The 20014-nt window shown below is 42.2% G+C and overlaps 1 protein-coding gene and 1 long non-coding RNA gene across 5 annotated transcripts in view; one reads left to right on the plus strand and one right to left on the minus strand.

Annotated features, from left to right (window-relative positions):
• MXI1 (MAX interactor 1, dimerization protein) overlaps positions 1 to 20014 on the plus strand; it is a 78989-nt gene that overhangs the window by 7969 nt on the left and 51006 nt on the right. For 2 of the 4 annotated variants that reach the window (XM_003133181.7, XM_084994270.1), the window contains exon 2: positions 11118 to 11250. In XM_003133181.7, the coding sequence (XP_003133229.5) occupies positions 11118 to 11250 (133 nt within the window). Of the gene's footprint in view, positions 1 to 9303; positions 9697 to 11117; positions 11251 to 20014 lie in introns of those variants that run through there. The other 2 variants (XM_021073198.2, XM_084994272.1) reach the window with 2 other exon arrangements.
• Positions 2369 to 5710, minus strand: LOC146397054 (uncharacterized). The gene is made up of 5 exons (XR_014826220.1): positions 5615 to 5710; positions 5212 to 5289; positions 5008 to 5082; positions 2699 to 4791; positions 2369 to 2623 (listed from the first exon to the last, which is right to left on the minus strand). It is a non-coding gene; the product is annotated as an uncharacterized LOC146397054 (long non-coding RNA).

Consider the following 20014-nt stretch of genomic DNA (forward strand, 5'->3'; position numbering starts at 1 on the left):
TCAGAAGGAGCCCCAGAGGTCACAGAATGTCCATCATCCTCATTATATAGACAGGGAGATTGAGGCCCAGAGAGGGACAGTGGCTTGCCCAAGATGACACAGCAGAGGCAGAATCAGGTCCTTTCTGGCTGTGTTCCCTCCCAGCTGACGTGAGAATGGGTCCCAGACAGAGCCCCAAACTGGGCTTTTGTTTTACAGGTCAGGTGCTCATAAAGTCAGCAATTTTCAACCCTGGTTTACTGATCCCAGGGTGTGTCCGGTTATTGCAAAGGTCGTTGCAACATTCTAAATAGTCTTTCAAAATGAAGCTAATTTGACTTTGCCATTTAGAAAAAAACATTTTCTTTTACATTTGGGGGGTGGGGTTGGGAGGAGCCCGAAGGAGGTGACAGTGACAGGATGGCTATGCAGCCTAAACTGAGGAGGAGGAAATCCAGTCTTCTCAGAGAGGCCTCCTCCCGGGGGTGGAGGGTGGAGCGCTGGCTTACTCTGGAGAGAACCTTCAATTCCGCAGGAACAGACACCTGCTCTCTGGCTTTTCTGCTGAACTAAAGGGAAGTAATTGTCTCTGATATTATTGTCCCTGAGTGGCCTGGCTGGAGGTGTTAAAGCTGTCAGCAGCTGATTTGATCTCTCTGGCCAAAACAAATGGGCATTTGCCACCACCTCTCCGGAGCTGAGCTGGAGGTTCTTTCTTTGCTTCCCCATCTTGGCAGAGTGCTGTGCTGGGCCCCTTGCTTGTGAAATATTTTTGAAAGTTCAGGTGACCCTTGTTTTGAGCAATACATCTCCAGGAAATATATGTAAATAGGATCCCTTTTTTAAAAAAAAATTTAGGTTAGGGAACTTCTCTTTAAAAGACCCTCATGGCGAATAGTTTTATGAAATATGGAATTATGTTGTGTGCCAGGAATTCTCCCTAAATGTGTTGTGTGAGTTTGTTCGTGCATCTATTCATCACAGTGGTATTTAAGGAGTGCATACTGCTTTAGGTCCGGCTCTGAGCTAGGACCTAGAGGCACAGTCCTTGCCTTCATGGAGCTACGTACACTCTATTCCATTGCCAGGGTGTTAGAAATTCAGTAGTCTTAAAGTAAACTCCAGCAATGTGCGACTGCATCTGATTTGGGCTTTGTGTTTTTGGTTCTAGCCATTGCTATAGACAGAACAAAAATCTGTGTTGGGCACCCTGCAAAAAGGAATAGTCCCTCCCCTCCCTGCATGCACCCAGCCACCCCTAGCCTGGTATTTAAAATCCTTTGTGTTTTGTGTTTATCCTTATAATTTTTACAGATCTGACTCTCTCTCTCTTTCTTTTTTAAGCCGCCTGAGCTTAGGAAATCAAGTACTGTGTAAGCAACCTTGTAAATAAACACATTCCACTCTTAGTTCTTTACAGATGGGGGCGTTCTGCACTTGCAGGATTGTCCATACCAGTGTTCCTACCAAGCCTGCTCTCCCCTATGACATGCCCTTGGCCTCATACCTCTAAGATCCAACTCCAGTGTCTCCTAAGGAAATTTAAACACAGCAAAATTAGAAAGATAAACACAGTGTCCTGAGGGAGAGAAAGATTGGGACGTTTAAACTAAATAAACTAAAGCTAATAAAAGGGGATTTGGATTACCTGCTATTTGAGAGAATTTTACTCTGTATCTTTATTGCCATTAGCAAGGATAGTTGAATAAAGATGATTTGGGATGATTTTAATACCATTGTATTAAAATGGAGGGCAGGCCCAGGGTCTCTCTGTTTCCGTTGTTGGGTGGCGAGTGCGAGCTCACGTGGCTTGTGTTTTTATTTCTCCAGGGGCCCAGAACTACCTTATGGCGTCCCTGTGTTACCTCCCTCTTACCTCCACCCCACCCGAGCATCACTGCCTTTTTTCTTGACTCTCAAGACTGAGTGCCTTGCTGACAACTTTTTTTTTTGTTCTTTCCACCAGCTGTAACATTTAGCTCAATAAACACATCATTTTCCATCACCTGTGAGGAGCCAAGCACTGGGCTTGCTGCTTCCAAAATCCAGTATGTGTGGTTTCCAGTTCTAGGTCTCTATTCTAGTGCAAGCAACAGACAAATAGAGACCAATAAATAATTCTTGTCTCTCTCAGCCCCAAGGGGGCTGCTGACAAGCGTGATGTTGTCTCTGTTTTCCAAAGAAATAGTGACAGTGGTCCCCTTTTACTGAGCAGTTACTAAGTGCCAGCACAATGCTCAGAGCTTTATATTACATCGTCTCAATCATCCCAACAGGAGGGTGCTGTAATTATCCTCATTGTACAGATGAGGAAAGCCTCAGCTTCAGCAAGGCTAACTTTCCCTAGTCTACCTGCTAACAAAGAGTGGAGCTGAGACTCAAAACCAGGTTTTTTTTTTGGTTTTTTTTGTTTGTTTGTTTGTTTTTTCTTCTGAGGAGACTTCAGGGCTCTGAGGAAAGTGTCAGAGAGCAAGAGGCAAGAAATGGAATCTGGAATGTTTGAAGTCCAGGCTGAAGATCCCCTTGGGGCTGCCTCCCTGGAGTGAGTTCTTTTATTTCCTGTTTATTTTAGGGTGGAGATAGGGCAGCCCAAACCTTCTGGTGCTCTTTAGACGTGACATCGAAGCCAGACAGGGCCCTTTTCCTGGAAGGCAATGGTCGAAGGTGTTGCCATTTGCCCTTGCGGTACCACATTGCCCCACACCCCCAGGAAACTCACCCAACCAGTAGGGCTCCTGAGACTGCATGCTATGGTGTCAGAGGTGTGATCCACACCCTGTCAGGCTCTACTAGGTTTTCTGAAGGTGCCTGAGCTTGTATAGCAACTGGTGTGGCCCATGCTTGGCAAATGTGAGCTGCACAGATGAGCTTCAGGCCCTGGCTGCCACCTTGACAGGGTGGGCCAGCTGGTTCTGGTCAAATGGGTGGGTCCAGCCTCTTCCTCTCCTCCATCAAGATCTAGGAAACAAGAGTGATCTTACATATAACTGGTTCTGTGTCATTTACTTGGTGAAAACCCTTCAACTGTTTCTTTCCTGTCTCACTTAAAATCTAAGTTCCCTGAATGGCCTTCACCCTTACTGTTCAGTGTGAGCTCTGAAGGTGGGCAGCCTCAGTGTTTGCTGAGAGCTTGTTAGAGATGGGCCTCCCAGGTCCTACCCCAGAGCTGCTGAATCTGAATCTGCATTTTGCCACAATTCCCAGCTGATCTGTACGCTCCTTAAAGTTTGAGAAGCTGGCCTGCGGGGCCCTTGTGAGCACGCTGATTCCCCCACCTGACCTAAGCTACAGCTGTACCTCATTTATTATTTATCCCTTATCTCACTTATTACAGGTTACCATGATTTTACTGGTTCACCATTAGTCTGTCAGGCTAGAGTACAAGCACCTTGAGCGCAGAGACCAGTAGTTTTGTTCATTATTTCCTTTAGCATCTAGGTTAGTGCCCAGCACATAATGGATGCTTGAGGAATATCGGCTGAGTGAATGATGAGTTCTCTGACTTTTAACCTTCTGATCTAATGTTTTATCAACAAGGGGACTATTGAAAAGACAGTTCTTCTTGAGCAGATTAGTCTAGAATACTGCAGGATTTAACATCCTTGGTGCCTACTCACTAAATGCCAATAGAACGCCCCAGTCATTGTGACACTCAAGAAACACACCCCTACAAATCTCCAAAGCCTCCTGAGAGGATAATATTACCCCAGTTGAGACCATTGCCCTAACCAATTTTGCTTGACTATGTCTGATTGACATGCCCCGATGTATGCTAAGGGGTCCAAGAGTTAGAAACTCCAGGTTTGAATCCATTTGCTACATGTGTGACCTTGGGCAAATCACTTGACCTTTCTGAGCCTCATCTGGGAATCAGGAATCTCAGAGGTGTGTTGAGTGAGAGTTAAATGAACTGGTTGTACGAGTAGCACCATGCACATAGTTGGCTCTCATTATATAGCAGCTAGTAGGCAAATGGAGGCATATCATTCTAGGATCTCTGGAGAATCCCAGAATCCTCGAATCAGAATGCTGGAGCTGGAAGAGATGGCAAGATCACAGATGTCTTTGGGCAGGCAAAGGCCTGGTGTTTTACTCTAAACAACGTTACCTGAGGCTGAGAACTCAGCCACAGGCAGCAGGACTTAGTATGATTTCGTGTCCAGGGCCTGGCTGGGCCTAAGAGTGACCTCCACAAGTTTCTGCTGCCTGGAAGGGAATGGTGATGCCCAGAGGTAGAGGCAGCACAACTGTAGGCAGGCTCCTGGCAGAGGAGGGAGGATTACCCAGGGCTGTGGCAAGAATGTGGGGCATTCTCTTAGCAGCTGGGGAAAGTCGCTGATAATTGTTTTTTGTTTTTTAAGGCTTTAGGATCAAGTCGCATCTAACTTTAAAAGAAGAGGTCAGTGCATCCAAAACCTGATAAGTGCAACCAAAAATTATCGTGTGTTCTTGCTTTTGAATATAGATGCAAACATTCTAAACAAAATAATAACTCATGGAATGAGCAGTGTTTTCAAGAACAACATAAAATGGCTGACCAGAATACATGCCAAAATCTATCAGTATAAATGATTATAACCACAAATTAAAGGAGAATAACACATAACTACAGCAACACATGATGAAATGTCATTTGAAAAAAGTATTCAGGAGGCATTCCTAATGAAGAAAACTACTTCCATGCAACAAAGATCATTTATCTGTGGTGGTATTTTAATTAAAGCGGTGTAGCGAGGTTGGGCCCCTGGCTTGTGGTCATCGCCAGCAGAGGCGTTGATTCTGAGACCAGCCTTTCCTTAGGGAAGAAGGAACCTAGAACAGAAAACAAAACAGAACAGGCTTTGGATCCCTTTGGAATGCAACTTGATTTTGATATTTAAAGGATTGGGGCTCTACACATTTAAAAAAGCAGAGAATGTATTTTACTTCATTTATCTACTTATTTTTAAAAACAAAAATCAGCTAGAAAAAGAATTATTAGATGGGTCCAGTGCACAGGATGAGAGTCTGTAGGCTTAAGTCTTAAACCTTGCTCCATCGGTTTGAGGAAGAGCTGTGTGGCCTTGGGTAAGTTACCATACTTCTCCGAGCTTGTTTTCTCATCTGAAAAATGGAGGTTGGATTGAGGAATCAGCTTAATGATACAAACTTCTATGAAACAAACCATGAAATGTTTTTTGCGGGGAACATTCACTTGGCATGGTCCTAGCAAAATCCTCCTGAATATCTTACCATTTGCCCCCAAGTGGGGTGCTCCCAGATAAGCAAGTCTTAGATGTGCATATTAATTGAGTCCTGCAATGCAGATTTCTTCTTGGATCCAAGTTGATGCAAAAAAGAGGGAAAGGGACTTTTGAGAGATTAACACATCCATTCTAATCACCCAAGTAGGCTGCTGTTATAAGGGCCATTTAATAAAATGTAAGAAGCCCTTTTCTAAGGGGGAAGAGATAGGCCAGGATGGAAGTCAAGTGCAGCTGTTTGAGCCTCTGCCAGTGGCCTGATCTCACCAGAAAACCGAAGTTAAAAAACAACAAACTTCCAGATTCAGTGATCTCAGATTAACACTGCCTCCCCCCCGCCGTTTCCTCCCAGCCCCCTGTCCTTCCTTTCCCTTTCTCCCCAGCTCAGGCACCTGGGTCGTGGTGCTTTTCCATGTGGTTGGGATGTCAGCTGGCAGCCCTGGCGACAGGAGCCCTGGGAGGCAGCAGCTACCTCTCGGGTTTAGCATTACGTCATCCCTTCTAGACCCAAATTTATCTCGGCTGCACACAGACCCGCAGCTCTGAGCTGCCGCTGACTCGAGGAGAGCTTACGCATGAAGTTAGGCTGACTCACTCGGCAGAAGGAAAGGTTTTCTGCTGCTCTTCACGTTTCTGGGATCCGAAGGGAGAGGCGAGGAGGAGGCTGCATTGTCCGTTTTGGAGTGGGGGATGGAAAGATGTATAACTGTTTTGGTTCTTATTTAGGAGCTCAGGACTCACTCTCCCCTGTTCTCAGTCTTGATTATTTGAAGACTCCCCCCCCCCACACACACCCTTATAAAGATAATTACAGAAAACTGCCCTGCGTAGTAAGCACTTTGCAGTTTCAGGGAAGTTCTCTTAAGCACCGGGTGTCACAGCACAGTGACTTTGGACGTGTACCTTAACCTCATGGCCCGGTATCCTCTTTTCATCTTCCCAGTCTGCAGAAATGATATAACACAGACCAGCCTCCTCCATTGTTCATAAATGTGCAGTAAATCCTCTGGAAATGTACATTGAGTAAATTGTGCAGGGAAAGGACCCCTAAGAATGGAGAGCTTTGCCTGTTTCCTCCAGAAGGCAGGTTGTCCCCATCCAGGGGACAATTGTAAAGCCTGGTTTAAAAAGGTGTACTTGAAGACTAGTGAAAGACCTGTGCCTTCTGTTTGATTAGCCCAATTAGCACTATTACCAGTTGCTGGTAGCAAAGCTCATTGTGGGTTTGCCAGCACTTCAGTTTAAGAAAAATATATCTGATGTACCCACCAAAATATATCTAATGTACCCACTAGTTGTAGGGCTGGGGACTCTGGAGGACTTTTTCCATCTTGAAATGATACTCCTTGGAGAGAGACACTTTAGGGAGAGGACAGAAGAGACTGTGGGTAAGGTTCCAGACTTTGGAAGCCTTGTTTTTCCTCAGATTCCCCATTTGCATTTGTAGTGCACATTAGATTTATAAGAACAAAAGAAAGGCCATGGCTGCCTCTGGGTTCTTCCAGGCTAGGCTGGTGCTGAGGGGTGGTGTGTGGGTAGCATCACTCTCCCAAGGCTAGAGCCCCAAGCTTTGTGCTGTTGGGAGACCCTTGTGGCTAATGTCCAAGCAAGAGCTCAAGGAGTCAGCCAGAGCCAGAGAAGGACATGGCACCTGCAGTTGCTCTTAGAAAAGGCTAGATATTTCTGTACAGAAAGGAGCCCTTATCATTACCTCGTCCCTTCTTCAGCATATGCAAGTTGCCTTTTGGTAATTCTCTCACTGCTTTCCATCTCCTCATCTCTCTCTTGGCCATGGCTTTAAAAGAAGGGTTGGTTAATTCATCTGAAGGTCAGCTGTGAAAGGCCAGGCACATGCAAGCACCCTGCTTTATCTTAATAACCTGTTAGGGCTAATGATGTTGGATTTAGACCCATCTTGAACCTGTGTGTATTTTCAGTTTGTACTTTTTTTTTCTTGATTGCATGTCACCTGGTTTACTTCCCATTGGGTAGACTTTCATTTGTTATAAAGCAACCTCTTTTAAGTTCCTGGGGTAGCCCTTGGCAGTTTGGGATCTGAAGCTTAACGGGGTTATGCCAGTGGTAGAAACTAACTTTCAGCCTAATAATTTCTATCCTCAGCCTACAGATGTTCTGAGTGAACAAGTATTCTTTTTAAATACTTCCATTCTTCCCCTCCCCAACATGTCCCTTGGTGAAATGTGGAGAGTGGTTGTTACAAACACCCAATGGGAGAGACCAGATCTGAAGCGACCTAGCCAACAGCTGAAAAAGCACAGTTCTCTGTTTCAAAGACTTTATAAAAAAAAATTTCTCTTGTGGCTTGTGAGCATTTCTCATTTTTGGTCTCCCCGCTTTTGATGGAACATCTATTTGGTTCTTAAATGTGGTGCCAAGTGTAATATTTAAAAGGGCTGGCAGAATTTTGCAGCTTTTTGACCTCATTGGAAATTTTGTTCACTTTGGAAAAAAAAAGGGGGGGGGAGAGCATATTAAAATGCAGCATGAAGCCCATGACATTTTTGAGAGTAACATTTTCATCTTGAGATGATATTTTCTGCAGTAGCCACTGGAATGACCACAGGGAAGGGGAAATTGTCCCCTCACCAAGAGTTTCCTGTTATTCTGGATGTCTACCAGCAGGTTAAAAAAAATCAGCGTGGGGGAAAGTTATAGATGTTTACACAATTCCCAGCTTGCTCCTAAAAGCATTCAACAGTTATGACCCTCTTGCCCCTCCTCACCCTAGACCAGAGGTTCTCAATCAGGGGTGATTTTTGTGCCCCAAGAAACATTTGGCAATGTCTGGAGACATTTCTGGTTGTCACACCTGAGTTGGTGGTGTGCTACTGGCATCTAGTGGGTAGATGCCAGGGATCTTGCTGAATATTCTGCAGTGCACAGGTCTTCCCCCCCCCCCCCCCCCGCCAAGTAAAATTATTCACCCAAAATGTCAACAGCGCTGAGGTTGAGAAACTCTGGTGTAGACTTTGAGGACTTGTTGGATTGGGAACTTGGAAAGACAGTGGTGGTAAGAGCAGCCATTGGCAGTCTTTTAATGTGGTCCTGCTCTCTTTAGCCTCTGCTTTCCGTTTCCTCTCTGTGGAGGAGAAGGAGAGGAAGCAGTCATGATAGCTTCCATTTATTGAGTGCCATGTACTAAGTGCTGGATTTATTTCAGTTAATTTTCACAATAAGCCCTAATGACTATACACTCCTCGAGAGCAAGGTCTATATCTGTTTCTTTCATTACTGTATACATTATGGCTAGTACAGTGCCTGGCACATGGCAACCCTCAATGTTTGGATAAACATATACAGGAGAATGATGAGGCCTGACAGGTGGTGTAAGTAGCAGAGTCAGGATTTGAACCGATCCCTCTGTGGCTCCAGCACCAAATCATTTACTCATTGAATTATATCCTTCATTTGCAGCACCAGAGAGGTTTTCCCAGCCTCTGAAATCACGAGCGAGGGGCTGCGGGAGGAGAAAGGAGTTTTTAAAAAGTAAGATTAAAAAAACCAAAACACTACCTTTGTGAAAACTGAGGTATTAAAAGAGCCTTATGGAAGCCCTCTCTGGCTCTTGATAGGATCACCCCTTGTTTCTGAACAGGGATTTCTGGTTTTTCAAGTATTTCTCTGTGTGGTGTCCAGGCCGCGCATTCTGCAGATGGGGAAACTGAGGCACAGAAGGTACATGAGAAAGGAGTAGATAGGAAAAAAAAAGAAAGTAGCAGAGAACTGGAATGTGGCACTTCAGATAAAGAATGCTTCAGTTCCTGGGCGCCCATCGGGAGTCCTTGAGAAAAGGGCTTCCCCGGGAGTACACTCAGAGCGCTCTCAGTTCTTACCAGTGAGGACTTAGTCTTCCCACCTGGTTGGGGAAAAGTCGAGCGGGACTACATCTCCCGGCGGCCACTGCGGGATTTGGCAAGGCGCATGCGCATTGAGAAGCGTGTGTACTACGACTCCCGGCGTCCAGTGCGCGGGGGCGGGACTACATTTCCCAGGGGGCAGAGGAAGGGGCGGGAGGGGGCGGGTCGCGGCGGTGCTCCCGCCCCTCCCCCGTGCTCGGGCGGAGAGGTAAACAAACCGCGCGCGGGCAGCCAGCCGGGCTGCGGGGCTGCTGGGCGGCCGGGCGGCGGGGTGGCCTGGAGGAGGGGGCGGTGGGGGCGGCAGAGAGCGCGCCTAGCTGTGGCGGGGCTGGCCCGCCCGCCTCCCGCACATGTCCCGGGGCGGTGCCAGACTCTAGCCGCCTGCGGCGCCTCCTGTCGGCTGGGGAAGGGAGCGTGGAGAGGCCCCGCTCGTCACCCGCGGTGCCCATGGAGCGAGTGCGGATGATCAACGTGCAGCGCCTGCTGGAGGCGGCCGAGTTTTTGGAGCGCCGGGACCGAGGTAACGGCTGGACGCCGCCGCCTCCTCCACCGTCTGAACCCGCGCACTCCTCCGCGCGGGGCATGCGGTGCGGCGGGTGAGGGGTGCTTGTGTGAGGAGGGGGTGCGTTTGTGAGAAGTGTGAGTGCGTGAAGGGGATGTGCGTGTGAGCGGTGTGTGCATGTGTGAGGAGGATGCTCGTGAGTAGGGTGCGCGTGAGAGGGGGATGCGTGTGTGAGAGGGTGCGTGTGTGAGCAGAGTGTGTTGGGGGGTGTTGTGTGAAGATGTGCGTGTGAGAGGGGGTTGTGAGTGTGAGGGGGGCTGTGCGTGAGAGAAAGTGCATGTGTTGGGGGAGCACGTGAGGGGGGTGCGTTGAGGGGGGGTGTGAATTTGTGAAGGGGATGTGCGTGTGAGGGGGGATGTGTGAGAGAGTGAGTGTGAGAGGGTGCACATGAGGGGTACGTGTGTGAGGAGCCTGTGCGGAGCGGATGAAAGGGGAGTGCCTTGTGAAGGGATGTGTGTGAGAAGGTGCATGTGTGAGGGGGTGCATGTGAGAGGGGTATGAGTGTGCGGCTGCGTGTGAGTGGAGGGGTGCACAAGGCAGCACCTGTGTGAGGGGAGGACTATACACTAGTGCATGTGTGTGAGGGGGCAGTGAGGGTATGTGTATGTGCTTGAAGAGGTGCAGGGAGGCGCCTGTCATCTGGGGGAGGTGGAGAACAGGGGTCAGGCTGAAAGGGGTAAACCCGAGCTGGCTCAGAGGGAAAATGGACTAGAGGAGAGGGAAGGAGTGTGTTGAGGTTTGAGGTGATCTGAGGTCCTGGGAGGAAATGAGGAGGAAAGAATGGATGGAAAGGGGTGGGAGCAGTGCAGGTAGGGGTGGAGAAGACAAGGCTGAGAGCAAAGGAAGGGAATGCTTGCTGAAGAGCAGGGAGGAGGACAGACATTGGTGGGAAAGAGACCACTGTGAATTTGAAGTGTGATGTAATGAGATCCCTTTAGGAATGGAGACTAAGGGCAATACAGAGATTGGGGTATGAAGAGTACGATTCCTGGGAATTGTGTCAAGAGAGAAAATGCCCTCCTAAGAACAGGTGTTTGAATTATTTGAAATACATGAAAATGTGGCGTTTAGAAAGATATCTTCTAGAATGGGGATGGTTAAAGGAAAAGGGATTTGGAGACAAGTGAGATAATTGAGGTGAATGATAACTGGTCTCAGAAATGAGGGTGCTTGAGTCACACATTCTTGAGAAAAGGATTTTGGAGAGGGGGAGAAATTACTTGGTTTAGAAGAGGTGTTAATACACCTTCCAGTATAGGTTGGGTCTGTAAATAATGTCATAGGATTGATGTCCCAGCAAGGACTGGGAATTTTATCTTCCAGCAAGAAAGAGAGGAATTTACCTCTTTTCTTTCTCTTATTTTCAGCTACCTGTTCCTGCAAGGATTTCAGGTCTGAGGATCCATGAATTTGGGTATAATTCTCTTATATCTTTTTTTCATGTTCTCTCTTTAGAGTGTGAACATGGCTATGCCTCAACGTTCCCCTCCATGCCGAGCCCCCGGATGCAGCATTCAAAGCCCCCACGGAGGTTGAGCCGGGCACAGAAACACAGCAGTGGGAGCAGCAACACCAGCACTGCCAACAGGTAGCAAGCTGGGAAGGTTTAGAAAGGGTAGCTGGAGGGAGGGAGTGCATACTCAGGCAGAAGTGTGGGCCCTACTGATCTTAGTTCTCTAATACCAAGTCTGGAGCCACACAGAACATCCAGATGGCTGTCTTTACCACTATCCTTGGGGATTTGGCCTTTTTATTTCTTCTTTTTCTTCTATTTTTTTTTAAATTAAAGTGTAGTTGATTTACAATGTTATGGGAGTTTCTGCTGTACAACAAAGTGACCCAGAAATACACATATATACATTCCCTTTGGGCCCTTTTAAAATAATAAAGTCTAACATCACTTTGTGTAAAAGGGAAGGAATAGAAGCTGGAAAGATAAGCAAAGAAGTTCTTGCTGGGATTATTCAGTGGAGATGTCTGTAACTAAGAGGGATAGAAAGTTTAGAGACTTGGCAGCATGTATCTGTGCATGCAGCCACATGCTAAAAGTAATCCTGGGCCAGCTATAAACTTGGATGATCCAAGAATTTTTAAAAATAAGAAATATCTCAGGCAGGATAAAGGAGAATCAAGGGTTTTGTTAAAGGAATAAAAATATTTAGGTAAAGGAGGAAGTTGGTGGGCATGGTCTTTTTTTTTTTTTTTTAGGATGATAAAATTGAATTATAAGGGAGCTTTTAAAGCAAAAAAGAAAAGAAAAGATCCCTATTTGTTGATCAAAGTAGATACCTAGAAAATGCTTGTCTGGGTGTATGCGGACATAGGTAACTTCTGTTGTTTTGAAAATTTTTGGTAGTGTCCGTCTAGTCACTGTTTTTATTCTAGAGGGCCAGTAAATTCTGAAGATTGATCTCATATGAAGTTTTCAAAAGGCCATCCTTAAAAGAAAATCACAATCAACAGATGCTTGCCTTCTCTGTTGATAGAGTAATTAAATGAGACCTTTTCCCCCCAAAGTTTTGTCTAGAGAATATAAGCTTTCATTTTGGAGGGGTATAGAGCATTATCTGGGTTGATAAGTTTGCCTGAAGACTTTGGAGAACTCCAGATAGGTAGTTGGGTAGTCACTGGGGGTGGTAGGTTGGGGAGGGAGCAGGAGCAAGGGCTCTTACTCATCCATGCAGAAAACCTGAGGTTCCTGTAGACAATAGAGCTCAAAACCTTGAATTTTCCCACTCTGCATTTCTGACATCACTAAGACAAATAAAATATATTCTTTGCTATATTTTAAACAGTTTTTTAAATTATAAAAATAATTATCTATGGCATAATATGCTGTATTTAAATGTTTATGTGTGGGTCTAGAGGGTTGTTGTGGTATAGCAGTTTTGGGATGAAAGTATGTAGTATGATATAGAGCATTTAAAAAACACATATAAAAGACACATGAATTTTCTTGTTCTTCCTGGTTTCTCTGGTTAAAGTATGAGCAGTTAAGATCTGTATTCAGGAATTTTTGCTGTGACTCAGTGGTCATAAACCCAACTAGTATCTGTGAGGAGTGGGTTCGATCCCTAGCCCCTTTCAGTGGGTTAAGGATCCAGTTTGCCTTGAAATGTGGTGTAGGTCACAGATGCTGCTTGGATCCTGTGTTGTTGTGGCTGTGGAATAGGCTGGCCCTTAGCTTGGTAACTTCCATATGCCACAGGTGCAGCCCTAAAAAAAATTTTTTTTTAATATATTTTGAGATATGAGAAGAGTATCAGTTAGGAAACCAAACCTGGGTTCTGTCATGCTAGAAATATTTATTGATTGTTTCCTACTTTCTAGAAATGTATGATATTATTACATTTTTTCTCTGACTTTTACTGTTCTCATAGTAAATTGAGGATGAATTACATGCTAACCAAGGTCCCTTCTTCTAAAGTTCTGTGACACTGATTTAACAATTTTAGAAATCAGTTACTATATTGGTTATTCAGTATACCACCCCATAATTGCAGATGTGACATTTTTTCTGACAACGCAAGGATTATAGAGGTGTAAATAAGATGTGTATTTCTAGATTTTTACCAGTTATGTTACAGGTCATTAATATCTTTGTTACCTGTTGACTTATACTTTGTTCACCTTGGGGTTTTGACTGAGTGATAGTTCTCTTTCATGCTAGTGTTCCTGTTAGGATTCTGCTGTTGTTTGTGGGACCACATTGCTGTGTGTTTTAACACAGCGTATCAGAAAAGTTGTAAAACTACAAATTTGCCACGTTGTTCTTAATATGCAAGGGAAAATAATTATGTATACATTGGACCACCTACGACTAAGTAAGGTAATTTTTCATGGGATTATAAGTAGTAAGAAAGAAAGAGAGAAAGAAAAGGATATTAGAATATATTATGTCAAGGTCCGTGTATGTGTGGGGTTTAGGCTGGAGTCTTTACATGAGAAATAGTACGTTAAAGTGGAACACAAGAAATGATTTCTCCTCACCATTTAAGATTTCTGCTTCATGGAGTAGGGGGGCCAAGGATCAAATTCCAGTACTGGGGTACTTGGGAGATAGTGCTGTTAGTTTATTTATAAGGGAACACTATAGACTCTTTATTAATTTTAAGCCTGTTAATGGATTTATTAAGGATTTTCTTATACTGATTACATAAAGTAGAAAGTAAGAAAACAGTAAAGTTTGCATTTATTAGTCATCTGAAACAAGGAAAGAAAGAGAATTGATGAGTATATATGTCTTATTTTCCTGATAACAAAGCTACCTATGTGGAAGTTGCTGTTCCTATGATGCATCTTGAACATTGATTTCTTGTATATCATAAAATGACATTTATTTCCCTGACATTGTAGAATCTTTAAGATATAATGTTGGTTGACTTTCCCCCCTGATGTTCTCAGGTATAAAATGATATTCCTGTTATAAAGTTACTTTATAAATTTATGTTGGCTCATAATATTATAAATTCCTATTCCTCCTTTCTCTCAAGTCTTGGCTCTTACTTTCATAGTACAAAGGAGAGAAAATGGGTGATATAATGTGATATTGAAAATCCCAGTAATTTTAGCATTTGGGATCCTTTTGACAATTGGGAGGTGGGATCTATAATGCATAATTATTTTTTAAATTCATGATTGACTTTATTGTAGTCTTGGTCATGGTCTTCTGCCACACTTCCTAAAATCACCCTTGCTTAGATGTTACTGCTGTTAGAAAACTGGCTGCAATTGCTGTCTGGCTTATTGAGTAGTGTCAGAAAACCTGAAATTCTCAGCTTCTTTATTGTTTGATTTCACAGCTGAAAAACATAAAGATTTGTCATCTTTAAAACTCTGCTAATACTACATGGCTTCAGTACAACACCAGTTTCCTCCTGAATATCTCTTGAATCTTTTCTCTTACCTACATTACTACCCTCTTGGCTCAGGATACTATCACTTCTCACCTGGACAACTGTCATCACCTCCCAACTAATGTCCCTGCAACCACTCTTGCTCCAAATACAATTCTGATGAAATATATTGGCTGGCTGTCTTTCAGGTCTTTCAGTACACCATATTTCCTCCTACCCCAGGGTCTTTGCACCTACTCTGTTCTCTTCTGAGAATGGTTTTTTATTCCCTTTTTCCAAGTTATCTCTATTTAATAACATTCTTACTTCAGGTCAATAATAACTTCTTCAGGGAAGCCTTTTCTCATCTGCCAAAGTAGATCAGGTATTCCCATACCTTATGACATCCCTACTTTCCTTTTATAGTGTTTTTCACACTTTGTAGAAATGTAGTTAGCTGATTGTTTGATAAATTAATGTCTCAATTTATTGGACTAAAAATTCCATGAAGGCAAGGACTGACCCTCTTCTGCCTAAAGATTTATCCTTACTTCCTATCACAATACCCTGTACACAGTAGATGTTTCTTGAAGGATGGAAGGTTTTCAAACTCCAAATAGACTATCCTAAATTGGAACTGAGTTTCTCTTTTGTGCTGAGTATCATATTAGACTCTGGAAGTAGAAATAATGGAAGAATATATAACTCCTGCTTTTGCAGACTCCTTGATTACTTTGTATTCTAAAGGATATTGATGATAGTATATTTGGGAAGGAAAACAATATGTAGTATTTGAAGAATAAAGATCTTCAAACTGCCAGTTCTTTTAAACCAGTATATCAGAGTAGACTGTAGAATGCTACAATCAATTCAAAGAACATTCTTGTCATCTTGTGTAATGAGAATAAAATGATAGCAAAACTTGTGTATGCAACAATGGGGAAAAGACAGTCTCTTCAGAAAGTGTGTTTGGAAAGTTAGACAGCTGCATATCAGCCAGTAAAGTTAGAACACACCCTCACACCATACACAAAGATAAATTCAAAATGGCTTAAAGACTTATATAAGACATGACACCATAAAACTCCTAGGAGAGAACATAGGCAAAACATTCTCTGACATAAATAATACCAATGTTTCCTTAGGTCAGTTTACCAAAGCAATAGAAATAAAAGCAAAAATAAACAAATGGGACCTAACCAAACTTAAAAGCTTTTGTATAGCAAAGAAGTCATAAATGAAATGAAAAGACAACCCACGAACTGGAGGAAAATGTTTGCAAGTGATGTGACCAACAAGGGCTTAATTTCCAAAATAAACAAACAGCTCATACAACTCAACAGCAGAAAAACAAACAACCCAAACAAAAAATGGACAGAAGAGCTACATAGACATTTCTCCAAAGAAGACATACAGATGACCAACAGGCACTTGAAAAGATGCTCAACATCGCTAATTATTAGAGAAATGCACACCAGTCAGGATGGCTGTCATTTTTTTGTTTGTTTTTTGTTTTTTTGTTGTTTTATTTTTGTTTGGTTTTTTGATTTTGGTTTTGGTTTTTGTTTTTTGTCTTTTAGGGCCGCACCAGCAATGTGTGGAAGTTCCCAGGCTAGAGGTCAAATGGAAATTGTATCCGTTGGCCTACACCACAGCCCTAGCGATGCCAGATCTGAGCCACATCTGCGACCTGCACCACAGCTCACAGCCACACTGGATCTTTAACCCACTGAGCAAGGCCAAGGATCAGACCTGTGTCCTCATGGATGCTAGTCAGATTCATTTCCATGGAGCCATGATGGGAACTCCCAGGATGGTTATCATTTAAAAAGCCTACAAATAACATCTGTAGAGGGTGTGGAAAAAAGGGAACCCTCCTGCACTGTTGGTGGGAATGTAAGTTGGTTGCAGCCACTATGAAGAACAGTATTGAGGTCACTCACAAAATTAAATATAGAGTTGGTGTATGATCCAGCAGTCTCAGTCTGGGCATATATCCAGATAAAACTGTAATTCAAAGAGATAACGCACCCCTGTGTTCATAGCATCACTATAATAGCCAAGACATGGAAACAACCTAATGTACATTATAAATGAATGGATATACACACACCCACACCCACACCCCCACACAATGGAATACTACTCAGCCATCAAAAAGAATGGAATAATGCCATTTGTAGCTGCATGGATAGAAGTAGAGATTATCATACTAAGTGAAGTAAGTGAGAAAGAAATGCTATATGATATCACGTATTCAGAATCTAAAATATGACACAAATGAAAAAAAAAAAAAGACAAAAAAAAAAAAAGATTAAAAAAAAAAAAAAAAAAGAGTTAACGATCCGGCGTTGCCGTGAGCTGTGGTGTAGGTTGCGGACGCGGCTCGGATCCTGCGTTGCTGTGGCTCTGGTGTAGGCCGGTGGCTGCAGCTCCGATTCAGCCCCTAGCCTGGGAACCTCCATATGCCGCAGGAGCGGCCCAAGAAATAGCAAAAAAAAAAAAAAAAAAAAAAAAAAGGATTTAAAATATGACACAAATGAACTTATCTATGAAATAGAAACAGACTCACAGACATAGAGAACAGACTTGGAGTAGCCAAGGGGGAGGGGGAGTAGAAGAGGGTTGAACTGGGAGGTTGGGACTAGCAGATGCAAACTATTATATATAGAATAGATAAACAACAAGGTTCTATTGTATGTAGCACAGGGAACTATTTTCAGTATCCTGTAATAAAACATATGGAAAAGAAAAAGAGAAGTAGGATCAAATATAGGAGTAGGAGAAACATAGCTAAAAGGTTGGAACAGATCTTTCTGGACATTAAAAAAAATAAAAGGCTTGAAGAGTAAAAAAAAAAAAAAGCAAAAAAGCCAAAAAAAAACTTGTATGTGCAAAGAACCATAACTCTGTCAAATGCTTGAAATAGTGGTATGAGCCTGTAACACACGTATAATAATTGCATTATTTTAAGGTGCTCTAGAAAGTTATTACGTGAAGGCGTACCTCATTTTAACTGCACTTTATTGTGCATCACAGATAATGTGTTTTTTACGAATTGAAAGTTTGTGGCAATCCTGCATTGTCAGATAATGGTAAGCATTTTTAGCAATAAAGTTTTTTGAATTAAGGTATGTACATTGTTTTTTAAGACATAATGCTATTGTACACTTAATAGACTATAGTATAGTGTAAACATAACATTTATGTGCACTGAGAAACCAAAATTTTGTGTAACTCACTTTATTGTGATAAACACTTTATTGCAGTGGTCTGGAACCAAATTCATGGTATCTCAAGGTACACCTGTACCAATTTATGGTTAGATTTTAAGTTGAAAAATGTCCTCTCTTTACTATCCTTAGATACTAAAGAATCTTGCAATAGTAGCAATATTCAGTACCATCTGCTAAGATTGAGGTTATAAAAAAAAAAACAATTTTCTTTTTGCTTGTAAGGCTTTAGTTTAACTTTTCTTAAACTACAGAATAATGAAATGTTTTAGTCTTATTTTAAAGGGAATGATTGTATTATATTTTCAGCTTTATAATCTTTTTGGCTGTCTTCGTAGATTTTTAGGTTTTTTTTTCTGCAGGAGGGGAATGAATTATTTTTCTAGGATAGTTATAGAGGGTTTTTTTTTTTTTTTTCCTGGTGGAAGTAATTTCAGGAATATCTTCTATTTTTTCTATTTTTATTTTATTTTTTTTGCTTTTTAGGGCCATACTGTGGCATATGGAGGTTCCCAGGCTAGGGGTTGAATCAGAGCTATAGCTGCCAGCCTACGCCACAGCCACAGCAACACAAGGTCCCAGCTGCGTCTGCGACTTACACCATAGCTTTTGGCAATGCTGGATGCTTAACCCACTGAGCAAGGCCAGGGATCAAACCTGCAACCTCATGGTTCCTAGTCGGATTTGTTTCTGCTGCGCCATGACGGGAACTCCAATATATCTTCTATTTTTATTCTTAAACATATACTGGTTTGTTCACAGAATGAAGACTTATTTTTATTTTTGTGAAATTTCTTATTAGTTTATATTTTTCAAACTTCCATTATTAAAGAACTAGTTTCTGGGTCTCAGTCCAATAGAAAACTCCCGAAGTTTCAGGACAAAAGTGGAAATTAGTAGCAGTTAAATTCTTAATGATATTAGTGTTGTTCTTCAGTATTTTCCAGATGTTAGGGATATGATATGATATATTCAGTGATATTCTGTCTTCTACTAAAACTGAGTTTGAATGAAAAATTCTCAGGAATTATTAGTATACCTCCGCAAACTCAGACTTTCCATTAAATGCTTCATTGAAGCATAAGTTTGCTGTTGGCTGGATTTCTTAAGAGTATATTCCCCTACAGAAGTATCTTTTGAAGGAGACTTGCATGATCATTCCTTGTAAGTTAGTAGGAAAACTGCTTCTGTTCCTACTTGATGAGAGGCCTTTTGCCAGAACATTGATGTGATACTACGATATAGATCACAAATCATAGAAGGGAAATTCAGGATTTCATCTAGTATAGTTCTCTGCTTTATAATGGTAAGATACACATTTTATAGTTGAAGCACATGTGGCCTAGAGATAGTTAAATAATTTGCCTAAGCCTTATAGCTATAAGTGGTGGTTGAGTCTAATATCAAGTGGACTTTAAGCAATATATGCATAATTCTAACCAGGCAGGACAGTTGACCTGAAGAAAGCTTTCTCTTGTAGATTTCTCCTTACAGATGAACCAGCACTGCCTCCTTTTGGATATAGCATGATTCTTTGTCATTTCTTGAGTGAAGACAGTAATCTAATCAAAGAGGTTTTGTAGTGTAGTTTGGCGAAATACTTAACCTAGATTTCATTTCTGTTCAGTAGTGCTAATGTAATTTATGCATGCATATTTTTTCTTGTTCGATTGTTTTTACTTTCATTTCAGCTTCTGACATTTTAAAATACTAGCAGACTTTTTTTTTCTCTTCTGTGCATGCACATGTGTGTACATACAAATACAATATCTTCATTATCATCTAACAGATGTTATCAAATAAACATACAAATACATTATTTCAAACTGTGATGAGTTTAAAAGAGAAAAAATAGAGGATCTTGTGAGGGCCATAATGGAGGACCTGATCAAGTTTGAAAGGTGAAAGAAGGCATTTCAGCTTGAACCTTTTGCAGTCTTGCTTTCACTTATCCTGAACATTGTTTCAAGTTCATACATATCTGTTAAATCTTTTTAATTACAGCATGATATTCTGCTTCATGTGCATGCCATAATTTGTCAAGCCAATCACATCTAACATTTGAGTTAATGTTAGATTATTTTTTCATTCCAAACAGGTCTACTATGAACACTTTTGTACAGACACTTTTGTGTATTTGTCCACCTACATCCTTAAGATGAAGAATTAGAATTGTTGGATCAAAGGGTAGAATCTATCATCAGTAATAATAATATTCATTTGATATACTAAATTTATACGAAGCTCTTTAAAATATATTGTTATTTCATTTGAATTTCAGAAC

The sequence above is a fragment of the Sus scrofa genome, chromosome 14 (assembly GCF_054392235.1).
Source record: "Sus scrofa isolate SSC_HxYL_T2T_F1_AM1 chromosome 14, Sscrofa_HxYL_maternal_Yorkshire_Landrace_v2.0, whole genome shotgun sequence".
NCBI classification, from domain to species: Eukaryota; Metazoa; Chordata; class Mammalia; order Artiodactyla; family Suidae; genus Sus; species Sus scrofa.